Source organism: Trachemys scripta, chromosome 6 (genome assembly GCF_013100865.1).
Source record: "Trachemys scripta elegans isolate TJP31775 chromosome 6, CAS_Tse_1.0, whole genome shotgun sequence".
Lineage (NCBI taxonomy): Eukaryota > Metazoa > Chordata > Testudines > Emydidae > Trachemys > Trachemys scripta.
The window spans coordinates 31,393,041-31,412,192 of record NC_048303.1 but is presented as its reverse complement, the minus strand read 5'-3'; the positions used below and the strand labels follow the sequence as shown (position 1 = coordinate 31,412,192).

At 43.6% G+C, this 19,152-nt stretch overlaps 1 protein-coding gene across 2 annotated transcripts in view; it reads left to right on the top strand.

The window, feature by feature from the left end:
• Positions 1-19,152, top strand: part of CDC20B (cell division cycle 20B) — a 53,415-nt gene that overhangs the window by 22,712 nt on the left and 11,551 nt on the right. The window contains exons 4-8 of one of the 2 annotated variants that reach the window (XM_034774481.1): positions 786-916; positions 5,540-5,639; positions 14,738-14,857; positions 17,514-17,710; positions 18,623-18,717. In XM_034774481.1, coding sequence (XP_034630372.1) covers positions 786-916; positions 5,540-5,639; positions 14,738-14,857; positions 17,514-17,710; positions 18,623-18,717 — 643 coding nt within the window. The remainder of the gene's footprint in view (positions 1-785; positions 917-5,539; positions 5,640-14,737; positions 14,858-17,513; positions 17,711-18,622; positions 18,718-19,152) is intronic. The other variant, XM_034774480.1, reaches the window with a different exon arrangement.

Sequence of the window (19,152 nt, the reverse complement as noted above, 5' to 3'; positions counted from 1 at the left end):
GTGGGTCAGGTGAGCTCAGTGCTGGCTCACTGAAATAACAACTATGAAAAGGGGGCACAGTTTCCTTGCCTCTTCTGGGTTGCCTGAGATTTGGTTCCCATATGCAACAATATCGAGGACAGATGGGGAAGTCGTTCACTCATTGTATGCACACAGTTGGCTGAGTTATGGGACAAAGTGAGATCCATATTTACCTGATTCAGGATGCAAATCATTAGACACCTAATAAAGGTTGCTCCTAAAAATAGAGAGTGGGTTGTCACCCTGTTCCTACCAGCCAAAGGCTGTTAGGGACACTTGCAATGTGTGCCACTTTCCTCTATTGAATGGAATGTCACAGTTGCTCAAGAGTGTGATCCTAACTCTCTAGTCTCTGGCTCACAAAGAAAGTATAAGCCCTGAAACAAAAGGAGTTCTCCCTCCTTTAACTTTAATGGTAGGAACTTGTTTTTATGATGCAGAAATCCCTGCATTCCATTTCTGATTGTAGTGGTGAAGTCCTGTGTAGCCATGGAATCCTTGCCAACATTCCTAGGAGATATTTCCTCTGGGGCTGAGTGCAGTGCCCTGCTCCTATCAGCCATGAAGCTTGGGATCAAGCTATCAGCATAACATTTGGATTCTCTGTGTGATAGTGCATTGTTCTACTGACAAAGCATCAGGCCAACCCTCAGGATTAGTGTTACCAAAGAATCTGCTCTATAATGGAAAGGAACAATACAAGCATTGGGCAAACGTACTAGTATTTTTTAAAGGAAATGTATCAATTAAAACCTTTTTTGCAGTATCCTTTCAGGTGCCTATCAAAAATTCTACCAACGAACCTTATATCATTACTAATGCCACAGCGAGGTGTCATGAGACAACTTACTTACAAGGAAGAAATAAAAGGAGAGCTGAAATTGCAAAGAAAAGGGTGAGTAATGTAACACTGCATATGTGCTGACAGGATTTATATTGAACCCTTTTCTGATATTTGCATTGTTAGTATATTTTGTTACCTTGTCCTCTTCCCAGAATCTCCTGCTTATTTTCTACCTTTCTAACATGTAAACTAGTGACAAGAACAGCGGGCTCCAGAGCAGCCTTCTAGATAAGTGTAATTAAAAATTGCTCTGTCACTTGTGGTTAACTTACATTCATGTGTCTCTGCTTCTCCAGACCGTAGAGAGACAAGGATGGTGAGGTAATATCTTCATTCAAAATTTTATTGAAAACTCACTTCTCCCATGAAGAACATAGTGCTGATCCATGTCAGTAAAAATTATCACATCATTAAACACAAACTACACTTTCTTCCTCTCTTCTATCTTAGTGCTATCTGCTTGGACTCTCAGTACAATCTTATGTTGTTCATTTACTCAGTCTGTAAGCTGTTTGGGTCAGTGACGGTGTGATGGCTGCCATCTTTGCTGATATACCGGGGTTTGAACCGGGGATCTCCAGAGCTAAAAGCATGAGCTAAAGAGTCAAGGGTGTATAGCTAGGGGCTGAAGCAACTGCTTCTCCCTTTGGCTTGTACAGCACCATTCACATGGTCAATATTGTCACAGGGTAACTGGCCCTGAAGAGGTCAGGAACCCAGTCTACTTGTGATAGGCTCTGCTAAGGAGAATGAGCCAATGCAGATCCACCATTGCCTAGGGTGGCAGGTAATTAGTTAAGGAACACCTGGGTCTAATTAGGGTCATGAGGGCTCAGTCAGGAGGTCCTGGAATACAAAAAGCTCCTGAGGAAAGGGACTTCTCAGGGGAGCTGGTTAGAGAGTTCACCAGGAAAGGAGACCTAATTAGGGTTGCCGCCTCTGAGGAACAAAAAACTGAGACAATAAAACTGGACAGCTCACAGTGTATACTGAGCACCCTTACAGATTTCCCAGGACATCTACCTAAAAAAAAAGGAACAATCCTGGGGAAACCTGGAGGGGTGGTAACCTGAGACCTAGGGAAGGTGCTCCTAGGAGGAAGACATTCAAAAAGGGAAGCACTACAAGCATCAAGCCCTAGGAAGATCTTGTCCTGGAGCAAGGACAGCAGCAGGAGGTCCAGAGTGCAGAGGAACTATACTCTGCTCTGGAAAAGAGTTGCAGTAGCTTGATCGCTGGGGTGACCCTGAGCCCAGAAAAGGAACCCTTCTCCCAGGTCATGGCAAGAGGCCTGACTCCAGAGTGGGTCCTGGGTCAAGAGGACCAAACTGGTAAGGAGACTTGCTGGAGGAGATTGATGGACACAGGTAGATTAAGACTAACTTAGCCCACTGGCTAGAATGTTTGGGGCAAAGACTTGCTTGTGTGTCTGCTTGACCTTTGGTTAAATAAATTAGACATCTGGAGGGGCACTGTTCACTACATAAAAGCTTTGTTGAACTCACTAAAGTCCATTAAGGGAAACTGACGCAGGTACGTACCCACGGTTTGGCACTGGGCTACCAGAAAGTGCTCCAGGGTTGTGTCCACCTTAATAAATAATACATATAAAGAATAATGATGTGCCATTTTCGCAGTCTTTCTTGTGACCATAATCACACTTTAAGGACACAGCACAGTTGTTAACTCTGAATGTCTTTGCTTCTATTGGTTTGTGTCACATCATTAATATTATTTAAACATAAATGTTTAATTATAACGTGTATAGTGTGTCAGTCTTACCATATAAGTGACTGGGTGGGTAATGGATAACTGACCTGACAAGCTGCTGATTGGTATCCTCAACTGTTGCAGGTACCTTTTTATGATATAATACTACTACTTGTATAGCACTTTTCATCCTTAGATCTCAAAACACTTTACAAAGGTGGGTAAGCATCATGCTCTTCATCAGGGGCAGCTCCAGGCACCTGCTGGTCGCTGTGAGGGCAGCAGTCAGGCTACTTTCGGCGGTGTGCCTGTGGGAGGTCCGCCGGTCCCGTGGTTTCAGCGGCAATTTGGCGGCGGGTATGCCGAATCCGCGTTACCAGCGGACCTCCCACAGGCGTGCCACCGAAAGCTGCCAGACTGCTGTGCTTGGGGTGGCAAAATACATAGAGCCACCTCTGCTTTTCATTTTACAAATGGAGCTCTAATGCACAGAAAGGTGAAGTTACTTGCTTAGGATCACACTGCAAGTCAGTATCAGAATTTAAACTAGAACCCAGGGTGCTAGACTTCTAGTCCAGTAGCCCATCCTCTGGACCACACAGCCTCCTTCAGAGATGATGCCTAGAAGTTACTTATTATTTTTTGTATTACCGCAGTGCCTACAGGCTCCAGTCATGGACAAGGAGCGCAGGGGCTGTACAAACACAGAACACAAAGATAGCTCTTGCCTCAGAGAGCTTACACTCTAAGCTCAGGCAAGAGAAAACAGATGGAGACAGACAGGCTGATGGGAGAGCACAAGAAAATGAGACAATATTGGTCAGCATGATCGGCTCTGGTCTCAGCACACGAGCAGCTAAACTGTTGTCAAGTTTTTAGTAGGTGTCATGGCAAAGGAGAGTTAGTGTGGGTGTCTTTTATATTATACTGAAAGAAGAACAGAAAACAGTGGTCAGCGCTGACTAGAAATGTATGGGAAGATGCTCTAATAATTGTCTACAGGTATAGTAATGAATAAAGATATGATTAAGTCACAGGTATTTTTAGTAAAAGTCATGGACAGGTCACGAGCAATAAACAAAAAATCACTGCCTATGACCTGTCCATGACATATATTAAAAATACCTGTGATTAAATCTTGGGGGGAGAGGGGGAGCACTGGGGCTGCTGCTTGAGGGATGGCTGGGAGGGTGCTACTGCGGGGAGGCACTCAGGGCCAGCGGTACCAGCTGCCCATGCCAGTGGACTGCTCCGGCCAGCCAGGGACTGCTGCAGAAGTCCCGGAGGTTGCAGAAAGTCACGGAATCTGTGACTTCTGCAACCTCCATGACAGAAACAGAGCCCTAGTAATGAATGACCATTTAATGTGGTAGTGCTCATTCTGCCTGGTAGCATAAGGGGGTGGTGCAGATCAAGAATTAAAGTCTCCTAGACATTCCAGTGAATGTGTGGTCCTTTTATGGTCCAAAAGACTATTTCCCTATGTATATAGTATGTTTTCCATATAAATGTCTGCACCAGTTTCAGAGACATTCAAATCCAAGTAATCTGATTAGCTTTTTGCCAAGTTGTCTGTATAAATCATTAATAAAATGCCTCTGAAAGAGGGCATGGTTTAGAACAGCCTCTGGGACATGCAAAGAAGAAATATTATTTTCCCAGTGATGTGTTTGTGAGACATTTCTTGTAATTATTAAAATAGGATTTAGAAGAAGAGTAACATTTGGTCCATTTGGAGAGATAGGATTTCATAAACATTGTTTAACTAACATGCTATTAATCAAGAGTGGTTGGTGAAAGCATCAACTATATTTCCACCTGTCTGAAAAAAAAATATTACAGACCAAACTGACATTTCTTTGACCTCATAAAAAGCCCACAGAGAAGCTGTCATAATACTATTCAACGCAATATGAATAAACGTTTTGGCCTCGTTACCATCACATATTAAGAAGAAATGTGGTGTTGTTAGGGATAGGTGAAGAGGTTAGGATCAAATAAAAACTGACTCGAGCCTTTGACCAAATCTTGACCATAATCCTAAAAAGGTCTTTTCTGAAGACTTAAAAAGTTCCAATAACAGTTCGCTCCCCTCCCCCTTACTTTCCATTATCATATGTTTAGCATTTTCTGGTTATATCTGAGACCCAACACAGGGCGTATCAGAAATCTCATTAAAGACCCTATTTCCATAAGATTAGCAGCCCTGATTTTCAGCACCAGGAGATTCAGATAGTTTTGACAAGGTTTGGATAAGCATCTGAACTTTTGGGTGGTAAGTAAATGTTCTATGGAGGGAGGATGGTGTTGAGATTAAGGCACATGGTTTGGAGATTAGAGATTGATATTCTACGCATCGCTTTGGTATAGACCCACTGCCTGACAGTAGCCAAGTAACTCAACCTCTTTGAACCTCAGTTCCCTCATCTGTAAAATGGGATGATAATACAGGGATATTGTAAAGGTTAATTCTTGAGTGTTTGTAAAGTATGTTGAGTCCCTTAGATCAGTGGTTCTCAACCACGGGTCCGGGGCCCCCTAGGGGGCCTCAAGCAGGTTTCAAGGGGGCCTCCAAGCAGGGCCAGCATTAGACTTGCTGGGGCCAGGGCAGAAAGCCAAAGCCCCACCACATGGGGCTGAAGCCCAAGTTCCTGAGCCCTGCCACCTGGGGCTGAAGCTGAAGTCTGAACAATGTAGCTTTGTGGGGACCCCTGTGGCATTGGCCCCCTGGCAATTGCCCTGCTTGCTACCCCCTAATGCCGGCCCTGGCTTATATGCAGAAAATCAGTTACTGTGGCACAGGTGGACTGTGGCGTTTTTATAGCATGTTGGGGGGCCTCAGAAAGAAAAAGGTTGAGAACCTCTGCCTTAGATGGAAGGGGCTATGGAAGTGCACATAATGATGTCATACATAATACTTCTAAATTCCTCCTCAATAATGTTTTCATTTGAATATATTTGTAGAAATGTCTTACACAGCGGTTAATGTTCCAAGAGGGTGGATTCGACATCCCAGAAAATGACAGTATAAAGATCTGTGGAAACACTGAGTGTATTTGGAAAGGTATGATACTGGGACAGTGAATGCTAGTAATATATCTTGGCAATAAGGACAATATAGGATGTTACTTGGGCACCAAGAGGATTCTTTGATTATCATATGAGTCTTGTTTTATCTACTGTTTATGAAATATGTTAATTTGTTTTGATGGTCTAGTTATTTCTATGCACCTAAAATTCTCAGCAGTTAGGTCCTGATCCAAACCCTTGTAATCAACGGGAGTCTTTCCATTGACTTCAATGGGCTTTAGATCCGACCCTTAGTACCGAACTACACAGATATAATTTGGAGAATTTTTTCCGATCAGCTGAATGCTCCATTGCTACTGACTTTAATTATGAGTCAAAGCAACAAAAATATGTCTCAAGAGTTCTTTTAGACTAGCTGGATAGAAAGATTTCTTCCTCTCTGTGGTTTCTGCTTCACTAATTTTAACTAGCGAAAGTCTCAAATATCTGATTTTTGTTTCAGGGGCCCTCAGTATGGAAGCTGGAATATGTGGGATGGAGGGTACCATTTAGGTAGACAGCAGTGGGCAATTGCTTGCCCCCAGATTTTGGTAATCCTCCTTGTTATTCTGATTGAGAGAAATTTTTAAAACTGATCACATATGTTGTGACTGAAGGAAAAGAACAAGAAACCCTGCCCCACTAGAGTTTTACGTCATTACGTAACTTTGGTAGTTGCCCACATAAATGACTACTTATGTCTGCAATAACCTCATGTGCCTGCAAAAATATAGGTGTGTGAGCTCCCAACGTACGTATGTATAGTTTTGAATCCACAATTTAGGCAGCCGCATGTGAATACTTAGCTTGCTGGATCAAATTGTAGAGGGAGGTAGGAGAGTCAGAGGCTCATTCTTCTCAGGGTGCTACCCTGAGCTTTCTTCTGTTGTGTGTCTATAGCCAAAATCTTCAGGCATTAGGCCCAATGGTGACTGGGAGAGATTTTTAAAGGCATAAATGGCAGCTAAGTGCCCAGTTCCCATGGAAAGTCAATGTGAGGTAGGTGCCTAGCAGCCATGTGTGTCTCTGAGAATCTGCCCCTGAGAACCTGATTCTGGTCTCAGTTACTCTGGTGTAAATAAGGAGTAACTCCAAGGAAGTCAATGATATGAGAACAATTCAGGCCCTGGGTGGTTAATAATGGTGTTATCTAGTGGTGGAACAGGGGACTAAGTGTCAGGAATACCAGGTTTTATTCCTGTCACACGCTTGCTATGTCATCCTGAGTAAGTCACTTAGGGTAAAATTTTCAAAGGTGTCTACATCCCATTTCCAGAAGTGGCATAGGCACTTGGGCCCAGTTTTTAAAGGTATTTAGGAGTTGCTCCGCTCATCTTTGCAAAGCCTAAAACACAGATGCTAATCCCCCTAGATTAGCACCTAACTCCTACTGGGCCAAAGTGATTGAGATGGCTTAAATCCCATTTTAAAAATGATTTAGAAGCCTAAGTCTCACTGCAAGTCAATGTTAGTCTGTTAATTCATCTGTAAAATAACACAAAGGGGTGCAATGAGGCTTCAGGCAGCTCCATGATGTAAAAAACTCACACATGGAATATATTAGAATGCTGTGGTTTTATCAGCATGCACTTTGGGTGGGTACATTAATCATGAGAGGAGAAACCACAAGTGCATTATGCTGATCATCCCAGCCTTTATAATAGACTGTGCCATGTCATACTCTTTATATGCTACAGAAGAACTAGTTTAGGAATGCTTTAAAGAGCTTTTCAATTTTTATTGTGACTATTTTATTATATTGTCTTAATTGTTACTAGTTCAACTGTACTGGGCTGAGAGAGAGTCATACAGGTCCCTAAAAATAACCTAAAATAACTTTTCTTTACCCATATATGTCACACCTTTATAGTCAGTTATTTTTGGCCTGTCCAGGGTTAGAAGTGAGTGCTGTCCCCCACACCCCCAGGCACGAGGGAATTTCCCTTATTCAGTGATTTTTGCAGGACTGCAGGATATCAGACTTCAAAGTCCCAACAAGTTTATGCATTGAACAAGTTGTCACTGACCCAGGGCTGACTCCTGCTCATCTTCAGTCTAAGACAAATGTCACCTTCTGGGAGCAAATTCCATATTTGAGAGAGGAGAAAATGTTTGTCTGGCAGTTTGATTTTTTTATTTTAATGGCATCTCTTTGAACCCGCTCAGTGATGTTGGAATGCTAGTGTAACCCTTCTGCCCATCTGAGTTGGCAGCAACAAGGGCCAGGTTCTGTATCTAGGGGTTCCGTTTCAATAACGCAATGCAAAACCGGCTCGAGCCCCACCCAGTGACCTGGGACAATTACATACCACCCCCTGGGCGCCTCTAAGAGACAATACTTCCCCTCTCGCAAGCACGGAGTCTGAGTGTAGCAGAAAATGTTTAATAACATAAGGTAAACGACATCAGCATTAAATTGGAAAAACACCACAAACAGGATTCATAACACAAACCATGAGCAAAAGACCCACCCCAGCAAATTGGGCTGTGTCCTTTCCCTTTGGTTCTTGAATCCAGCAACCCAAGATCACCCAGAGTCCCCAAAGTCCAACACCCCAAAAGTTTCTTGAGTCCAGCAACCCAGGAATCCCAAAAGTCCAGCAACCCAAAAGTCTCTGCCCCTGGTCAGTGCAGCCCCAGAGTTCAAAAGTTTATCTGCAGGGTTTTATCCCCCCAGCCTGGGTGGAAAAGGGGGGGGGGGAGAAAAGGGGACACGCAGGGTGTTAAGGGGCACCTTATGTGGTCCGAGGCCGACTGCCCGCCTCTCCGTGGGGTTCCGCTGCGGCCTTCACCACGAGCCGCTCCACTCCACCAGCTGTCTCGTGAGCCGCTCCTGCCGCCCCACGAACTGCTCCGCTCTACCAGCTACTCCGCTCCACTCCACTCCTCCAGCCGCCCTGCAAACTGCTCAGCTCCGCTCAGCTTGCCGTTCCGTGGGCCGCTCCACCATCCGTCCCGCAAACTGCTTCACTCGCCGTTCCGTGGGCCGCAAACTGGTCCACTCGCTGTTCCGTGGGCCGCAAACTGCTCCGCCAGCCGCTTAGCAATATAGCTTCAGTGGTTAACACAGCACTCAGTGATCTCAGCTCTTAGTAACTTTAGCTCTTTAGTGATTTCAGCTTGGAGGGAGTCCCAGTGCTGGTGCACCATTGGCCCAAAGCAAATTCCGCATAGCAGCCCGTAAATAGACTCTCAATAGAATCAAAATTAGCTCTGCTATTCAACAGTGGAGAGAGAAGATGGTGCAATTGGTGTTTCAGTTCCCTCAAAGGGGGCCCATACCATCAAGTACAAATACCTGTCCCCATCCTCTCTTTCAATTCACTGGGTTTTGGAACCCATGTCCCTTGTCTAGCAAGTGCTACTTAGGTGATGGTGAGACCCTCTGTCATAAAACAGTTTCATTGTCCTTGATTCACATAATCAGGGTAACAACACTTTATTCCTCCTGTCCCAATAACAGAGAAACTGGATGCCCTCCTTCCGCACTACCTGCTGTAGCAAATCCTCTAGTCTCCTGATGAAATCTGACAGTCGTTCGGGGGGCTCCTGATAGGTATGGTGGAAACGATAATACAGGTCTTCACTGCTATCAGTAGTACCATAGACACTCTCAAGAGCGGTTAAACAGTCTTGCGCTGTGGCAGCTGGTTGTGAGTCTTTCAGGGCTCAGATAATTCGCATGGCAGGTCCCCTCAGACTCTCAAGCACATGTTTCTGCTTCTCAGCATCAGAGTATTCCCACTCTTGGACAAGTGGCACCGTAAAATCCCTCCAGGTCTCGTAATCCTCCTCCCCTGGGGGTACAGGTGACACCCCCGAGAATGAATGTAACCGTTTGTATGGAGCATTTTCATATACCGGCCTCAATGCATCTTTGAGAGCGTTTCCCAGCTCTTTGGCCCATCCCACCAGGCTGGGTGCTGCAGGTGTTGGAGCACCTCCTAATGCCAAAATTAATTCTTCTCTTGTCCGCTTCTCATCCACCATCAGAGCTTGCAATTTCTGTGCTAAAGAATTGTCAAAGTTAGACTCAGGACTCATAGTTTGTCAGACCACTCTGTTTTATTAGCACAGCGCTCTGCTAATACATTCAGATAATGTGAGCCTCCATGCAAGATTCAAACAGTCTTATTTATACAGATAAAAGGGTGTAAACTAAACAAAGGGACAGAGAGAGCAAAATTGTAAAATATGCATGGAGCACAATATGCATAACCTGCTTCCTTGTTAACTCTTATCGATCTAAGACTAATGCTTCACCAATTGCCCTTAAGTGGCAAGTTAAGCAGTTAATGTCTGCTTTCCTGCCCCCCTGGCTTGCAGCATTTCTCATTTCTACTTAAAGGTACATACAGCATTCTTTAATTCATTCTATTTCTTTAATATAATTCATTTCACTTTCACAGAATCCACCTCAAGTGACACAGGCACACTAGGAGGGGACTGCTCTGCCCCCAGAATTGTCCAGGGGATACCTTCTACTTGCACCTCTTTGGGCATTTTATCAAGATCTGTTTCCTTGGACTGAGTACATAGTGCTACCATGCCCTTCACTTTGCGGTTGTAAATACGGGTGTGGACCTTTGCTCTCCCCAGTATTTCAGCTGCATCTAAGCTCTCCTCAATTTCATTTGGTTCTCTTCTGGGAACCCCGCCACCAGCACAGCTTTGGTTACTGGGATTCGTGCTCCTCGGCACAGGTCTTCTAATAATCCTCTCTCCATTTTTTTTTTAACTGAGATGAAAGTCACTCAGGAGTTTCTTTGCTCTGTGAAGAAGAGCCCAGGGTGCACAATGTAGGGGTGTGTGTGTGTGTGTACTGCAAAGTCCTCGTACGGGCCACCAAGTGTAACTTTAGCGCCCTCGTGGTCAAGATGGAGTCTGCTCTGCAGGCAGTTCTGGCCAAGAGATGGCGCGCGCAGGAATGCAGCAGGAGAAATCCCTTCCACCCCAGGGGCACCTGTTCCAACCCCCCCCCCCCGAGTGAACACACACACACCCACAGGAAAAGTACAGTGGATATAACAAGGGAAATATTTATTTACAGAGGGATGAGAGGAGAAAAACAAGGGGAAATATAGGGGGAGCAGTAAGACAGGGCTGCATTCAAGCCAAGGCCCCCACAAGCCCAGTGGTAGCACAGTCTGGAAGGGCAGACACTGAGTAATGTGTCTGCACATAGAGTTCAGGAGTCCTGAGCAAAGTTCCAGTCCAGTGGTGAGTCTTGGGTGCTCCTGGTCATCTTCGGCGCCAGTGAACATTCCCCCAACAAACCCTTCCGATGCCCTCTTCTGCCGTTCTCTGCAAAGCCACACAGAGCGACCACCTCCCCACTTAACTAGCTAGCAACCTCCCTCCTTGTTCCTAATGCAGAGTCAGAAGTCCCAGTACTCACAGCCCCATGCAGCTCTGGGCAGCCGTGATACTGGGTCCAGCTCTGGCCTGTCCTTCTCGGGCAATTCCTCCCTGGCACAGTGCTCCTCCTGGCTCCTGTCCTGGGGTGTCTCCAATCGGCCCTGTCCTTCTCAGGCCTCAGGCAGGTTCTCTGCTGCTTCACTTTTCCAGGGCCTGCAGGCTGCTCTCCCTCTCCCTGGAGCTCCAGCGCTGCCCCCCTGGAGTTTCCCTCCTTTTTTCTTACTCTCCCCCTCCCACTTAGGAAAAAGATTTAAAGGGCCATGCTCTCTAAACCCCAAAGGGGTTATATATTAAAAGTTTTCATGAAATCTCTCTATAAACGTGGAAGGAAAACTGGCAGTTTGGATTTAAATCTTGCCCTGAAATGACTGAAAAAACAAGGAAATGTTTGGGTTGCAAAACCACAAAAATATGCTAAATTCTGCACAGAACAAGTAGAGACATGGCCCCTGCTCTGAAGAATTTACACAAAACACCGAATTAATGCATGAGAGCTAGAAAGTGAAACCAGCTAGAAAGAAAAAATGAACCATTTCCCCTGTTTTCCATGTCCAAGTTGAGAGAAGTACAAAAAGGTAAAGGGTGAAAAGAATTTTGGCAGTGAAGGTATTTAGCCATTGGAACAATTTACCTAGGGATGTGGTGGATTCTCCATTACTTTAAAACAAGGCTGGATGACTTTCTAGAAAATCTGCTCTAGCTCAGCCAAAAGTTATGGGCGTGATGCAGCAATCACTGGGTGAATTCTGTGGCCTGCACTATGCAGGAGGTCAGATGAGATTATCCTCATGGCCCCCTTTGACCTTCACATCTATGAATCTAGGTAATCCAAGGTGAGTGTTAAATTAATTTATCATATGTCTCTGCAACTTATGACAGATATGACTTTCACAGGTGATGTGTGTGTGTGTGTGTATGTGTATATGCACTGAGGTTATAGCTTTGTGATAGATTGCAGAGCCATGTGCTAATATAGATTTGTTCTTGATGAAGTCAACATTTACCGATTTGAAAGCTGAAAATTTAATTATCCTTGTAAATCAGTTTCCTCAGAATGCCTGGCACATTCCTTATTTATTCTGAATATCTTTATCTAAAGAATTTGACAAAAATATTGCTTGTAAAGGAGGGTTTCAAAATGACACAAGGAAGGTGCACAGATGCGGATGCCCGTCATGCTGCTGCAAGACAATTTCTGAAGCGTAACAAGGAAATAAAATCTTGTTGCTAATTACCTAGCTCTTTTCTGCAGGGCGTGGGGTCTTTGCATCAGAAAGCAGACAGTGACCACAAGGCTGACTGTTCTGCTTGCTCATACTTGTGTTTTACTGCTGTTTTTTTTCTGTTTCTCACTTCTTCCTCATCACATACCTAAAATGGAGTGATCAAAGACATCAAAGGCGGGCCTGATGTGAAAAGTCTTTTTCTGTGGTTTTGCATTCGGGGGGACTCTTTTGATGGGAACTTAAAACCAAATAGCAGCATTTATTTAGAAAATGATTTAACTGCTTCATTTGGGGATTTTGTGGTGACCGAGCATCTAAGAAGTCTTCAAAAGTTAAAGGCCTTTTAACAGAGAATGAAAGCAGGAGAAAAAGGCAAAGCTAAATTTTAGGGTTGTTGATTAATCACAGTTAACTCATGCGATTAACTAAAAATGATTCATGATTAAAAAAATTAATCGCAATTTTAATTGCACTGATAAACAATTGAAATTTATTTAATATTTTTCTACATTTTCATATATATTGTATTCTGTGTTGTAACTTAAATCAAAGTATATATTGTATAAAGTATAAATATTTGCACTGTAAAAATGATAAACAAAAGAAATAGCAGTTTTCAATTCACCTCATACTAGTACTGGAGTGCAATCTCTTTGTCATGAAAGTGCAATTTACAAATGTAGATTTTTTTTGTTACATATCTGCATTCACAAACAAAACAATGTAAAACTTCAGAGCCTACAAGTCCACTCAGTCCTACTTCTCATTCAGCCAATTGCTAAGACAAACAAGTTTGTTTACATTTACAGGAGATAATGCTGCCCTCTTCTTAGTAACAATGTCACCAGAAAGTGAGAACAGGCATTTGAATGGCACTTTTGTAGCTGGCAGTGCAATGTATTTATGTGCCAGATATGGTAAACATTTGTATTCCTCTTCATGCTTCAGCCACCATTCCAGAGGATATGCTTCCATGCTGATGACACTTGTTAAAAAAATAATACGTTAATTAACTTTGTGACTGAACTCCTTGGGGAAGAATTGTATGTCCCCTGCTCTGTTTTACCCACATTCTGCCATATATTTCATGTTATAGCAGTCTCGGATGATGACCCAACACATGTTGTTCATTTTAAGAACACTTTCACTGCAGATTTGACAAAACGCAAAGAAAGTGAGATTTCTAAAGATAGCTAAGGCAATTGATTCAAGGTTTAAGAATCTGAAGTGCCTTCCAAAATCTGAGTGGGACGGGGTGTGGAACATGCTTTCAGAAGTCTTAAAAGAGCAACAATCAGATGTGGAAACTACAGAACCCGAACCACCAAGAAAGAAAATCAACCTTCTGCTGGTGGCATCTGAATCAGAGGATGAAAATGAACATGTGTTGGTCCACACTGCTTTGGATTGTTATCGAGCAGAACCCGTCATCAGCATGGACGCATGTCCACTGGAATGGTGGTTGAAGCATGAAGGGACATATGAATCTTTAGCGCATCTGGCACATAAATATCTTGCGATTCTTGCTAAAACAGTGCCATGTGAAGACCTGTTCTCACTTTCAGGTGACATTGTAAACAAGAAGCGGGCAGCATTATCTCCTGCAAATGTAAACAAACTTGTTTGTCTGAGTGATTGGCTGAACAAGAAGCAGGACTGAGCGGACTTGTAGGCTCTAAAGTTTTACATTGTTTTATTTTTGAATGCAGTTGTTTTTTTGTTCCCAATTCTACATTTGTAAGTTCAACTTTCATGATAAAGAGATTGCACTACAGTACTTGTATGAGGTGAATTGAAAAACATTATTTCTTTTTTTTTTACAGTGCAAATACTTGTAATCAAAAATGAATATAAAATGAGCACTGTACACTTTGTATTCTGTTTTGTAATTAGCAACAGAGGGTCCTGTGGCACCTTTAAGACTAACAGAAGTATTGGGAGCATAAGCTTTCGTGGGTAAGAACCTCACTTCTTCAGATGCAAAACAAATTACATTTGTTTTGTAATTGAAATCAATATATTTGAAAATGTAGAAAACATCCAAAAATATTTAAATAAATGGTATTCTATTATTGTTTAACAGTGCGATTAATCAAGATTAATTTTTTTAATCGCTTGACAGCCCTACTAAATTTGTTCCACACTGGCCTTTGATATAATTGAAATGGAATATAATGGGACTGAGGCTTTATTCTGGCTCAGGTACATTTCATGAGGGGATGAACAGGGTAGAGGCTTTAATCTACACTTCATATTTATAGCTAATATTTTGGGTCTGGCTGGGTGTGTGGCCAGCCCCCACTGTAAATTAGAGCACCTTCAGGGTGCTGTAATTTATGCCTGGGTTGCCTCTGGCCTCATAGGAACCACGAATAAAACAGTTATTGTCTGAGGAAAACTAGTGGCATTTTTTATGAGTGAATCCCATACTTTGAATCTTTACACGCAGGCTGCCAGAATGGAATGCATAATGAATTTACTGCTCACAGAGTTTCCACTAATACCGAATCTTTCATACCATTGGAGCCAGAGGTCAGGCTTCATATTAGTGGCTTACGCAATGATTACTGTAAGTTTTTATTCTCTTTCATTATTTGGGAGCTTGAATTTGTAGCAGAGAGTGGGAACTTTTGTATCTTATGTCTTAAGATGGGTAGCTGAAGTGTGGCCCTTACACCAAATGTGGCCCATGGAGTTCTACAATGAGGCCTATGGCTAATCTCATTTTTCTTACAGGAGTGCAGCCTGTGAAAACTATAGGTCCTAATATGTAATTCCAGGCTGCTTGGATGAAAATGGAGCAGACTGCATGCTGGGAATTATAGTCTCTGTGGGTAATGCCTCTGTAGTCGTAGTAATTATAATAATACCTAGTTCTTATATACTGCTTTTCATCTGTAAATCTCAAAGCATTTACAAAGGGGATAAGTATCATTATCCCCACTTAATAAAGTCAAGTGCAGAAAAGGTGTTATTCCTGGGCTCATAGCAATTTACCTATGGGCCAATCCTTCTATTGGGCAAAACTTGAAATCTGTTTCTATTCTGAGATTTAACAGAGGTACTTTGTTGTTCATATGATATATACATTTTGGGGCAAAATTTCTCCCAGGCCTTTAGCTGATCTTCAGTAGTGCACATGCAAAATTACACAGGAATGTACATATGCTTGCACTCTGCAACTGCAAATACCTGGGCAATCACTTTAAAAATTCTAGCAATCATGAACATGCAAGTGTTAGAACTTGCACTTGCAAAACTATCCTGTCACTGTGTTTTTTTGTGGATGAACATGAAAACATTTGCATGTGTGTATTAGACTAGTTCACTTATACCTGTGAATGTGCACAATTTTGCTGATGCATAAGTTGAGTTTGGGATTCTACCCTGGTTATTTACATAGGGTTACCATATTTAAAAAATAAAAAAAGAGGACACTTCACGGGGCCCTGGTCCCGCCCCTTTCCCACGCCGTTCCCCGCCCCAACTCTGCCCATTCCCCGCCCCTTCCCCAAAGTCCCCGTCCTAACTCCCCCTGCTCCCTCCCAGCCACGCGAAAAGGACTGCCCAAGCGCTACCGGCTTCACGGTTTGCTGGGCAGCCCCCAGACCCTGCACCCCTGGCCGTCGCTTCCTCAGTGCAGCTGGAGCCTGGGAGGGGACGCACCCAGCCGTGGGTGCAGGGTCTGGAGGCTGCCCTGCAAACCGTGAAGCTGGTAGTGCTCTGGCTTCGGGCAGCCCCCATGCCTCTGGACCCTGCGCCCCCGGCCGGGCACTTCCCCTCCCGGGCTCTGGCTGCTGTGCTCCTCCCTTGACTCTTCGGCTCTCTTTAAGAGCCGAGCTGCCCAAGCGCTACTGGCTTCGGACCCCAGCCACCAGCACTTCCCCTCCCGGGCTCCAGCTGCTCTGCTCCAGCGGCGCAGGGTCCGGAGGCAAGGGGGCTGCCCGAAGCAGGAGCGCTCGGGCAGCTCGGCTCTTAAACAGAGCCGAAGAGTCAGGGGAGGAGCAGAGCACCCGCGGGAGGGGAAGTGCCCGGCCGGTATTTTCCCGGACATGTTCGGCTTTTTGGCAATTCCCCCCAGATGGGGGTTTGATTACCAAAAAGCCCGGACATGTCCGGGAAAAACCGGACGTATGGTAACCCTAATTTACACCTATTTCACTCAAGCTGCATGCTCTCTGAGGGTGACAGCATAAGCACAGCTCTGTTCCTGCAAATGATTCCTTATTAGTGTTGGTTTATATTTATTTTCGACGGCAGCAATTTGGTTTATAGGCAAAGTAAAGGAATGACAGATTTAATAATTCTAAAGGGTAACAGCTTTGTTATGGAAATATTAAGCAAGATCCTGCCCTACAGTATGGTCACTCCATGCTGCTGGAGCGATGCAAAATGACCTTAGAGTTGTGCTAAACAGGCAGCTGAGAATTCCCCAGTAAGTGGAGGGAATCCTTGGCTGGTGTAGCCAGCTATAAAGTATAACATCAGACCTAGAGTGTAGCCAATGCTACATTAACCCTTCCTGGTATAGGTAATGTTTTGGAGGTCTGGCCAAGGTATGTAGTGATCTGACTTGCCAGTGTACAAGTCAGCGCAAATTAGAGCAGCTCCTGACCATCACAGCATCAGAGGACGTGGAAATATTGCCTGGAGCCATCTTTGCCTGCCCACTCCTGACCCGAGCTCTGCAGCCGAGGATGCAGCTCTTTGTCTGATTCTTTTTTGCTTGTTTTTATAGTACAGGGTAAACTTCAGGATTAGCCCTGATGCCTATAAAATAGGGGAAGGATTATAATCCTTGCAGGTAGGGATTTTTTCTTTCTGTGATTGTACAGTGCCCAGCACATTGGGGCCTTTGGATACTACTGTAATATATATATATATATATATTTAATAATAGCCTGCAAACAAAGGCTTAAGTGGAATCATGTTTGGTGTACTAACTATGAATCTGGGAAAATAACATCTTATACTCATTCACAAAGGTGGACATGAGAAGGATCCTGGCACTATTAGAGTAACTTGATTCATTTGTCAGAGGGGTAGCCGTGTTAGTCTGAATCTGTAAAAAGCAACAATCTGTAAAAAGCACAGGACCCTCTGTTGCTTGATTCATTTGGTTCTTTCTCTTTAGTGTCCTAATTGACTAATAATCTGACAAAGCTGCATAATTAAAAACTATCCCCTTACATGCTTATTAGTAATTTTAACTAATTTTCTTCTAGATCTAAACATACTGGACTGGAACCAGGAAAATCTCATTGCCGTTGCTCTAGGATCTGCTGCACACATTTGGAATGGGGAAACCCACCGAAGCACCGAAAGAGTTAATTTAAATTCCAATTTAAAATATATTTCTTCTGTAGCCTGGATAAAAGAGGGAACTTACCTTGCAGTTGGCACCAGTGATGGAGAAGTGCAAGTACTGGATACTTTATTTTCAGATCCTTTTTTCTTTTTAGATAAAGTGGCCACAAGACAATTCACATCACATAGATTTTTATTAATAAAAACAGTTATGAGTGGTAAACTATATAAAATTCAGAAAATCTCTGTTGGAGAGAGTTTTATAGCATCTCCTTAAGCAGTGCTGCACCTCACTAAATGCCTTGGTATTACCCACCATTATCTAAAGGTAATGGAGCTCCGAGAGCCACGTAAGAACTAGTAGCTGGGTAAATGATTTAGTCACCCAGGGGCCTCATGAGATTTTGCAAGCATGAGTTGGAACATCTGCACACAATTATTTTCTCCAGGAGGCATAATTTTTTTACCATGACTTTCTAATAGATTGCCACATGATGTCTGCTGCGATCACTTTTGCGATTAGAATCCAGGGCAAAATTCTCCTATCGGGTTCACCGAGCAGATCTTGCCCTCAGTATTCTGCTGTCCCTATATGTATAGAACTCTTAGTACAGTACACTCCAATTATCCAGAGATCTTGGGGGACACCTGGCTGAGACTGTCAGATAAAGGGGATAAACCAGGGGAGTCAGCCCTCCGGGCATGGAAATCAGTAATCGAAAGAGCACCTAAGACAACATTTTCAAATGTGGATTTCTAGATAGAGGCACCTAAATTAATGGCTGTATTTTCAGAGGTGGTGAGTAGCTTCACTACTTTGGGTGTATTGATTTAGGAACTCAAGTGTGGAAGTGTTGGCCAGAAAGCCCAAAACTGAAGTCTGTGCGTGAATAATGGTTTTCAGGATTGAGCTCTTGACCATCAGCATCATGTCAAATTAAAACTGAATGGTGGAAGAGGTGTGGCAGTAAAAAAAAATCTTTTTTTACTTGATTTTAGAATTGTATTTTGTGTTTTCTTTTGTCAGTTATGGGACATTGAAACCAAAAAGAGGTTGAGAAACATGTTTGGTCACCTGTCTGTGGTGGGAGCCATGAGCTGGAATCATTATATACTTAGCAGGTGAGCAGTTCAATATATTCGTAGGATGCTTTGTCCCACAGCTTTTACCTATGCTGTCTACCTAACTGCCTACCTATCATGTCAGATACCAGGGTGGGAGGTGCTATTATAACACCCTGGATATCTACCTGTCTATGGTCTCATGAGGTGAAATTCACCTTTATGCAGAAGGCCAGCACAATGCCTATCCACCATCTAGGTCCCATTTTGAGGACTCAAGTGACACATAAATGATTGTTAGGCTATTTGCTGGCCCTCCGCACGGGGGTAAATTTCATCCCAATTGCCTAACACTTTGTATCTAAGCACTCTTTCAGTACTGGGGTTGAGGTAAGTCAAACATATTCTCCTCAGCCATTTTGGATTTACAATCTGCTTGACCTTATTTTCCCAATTCATTTTCTCAAAGTCTTGTAGGGCTGAGGAGAGACCTGC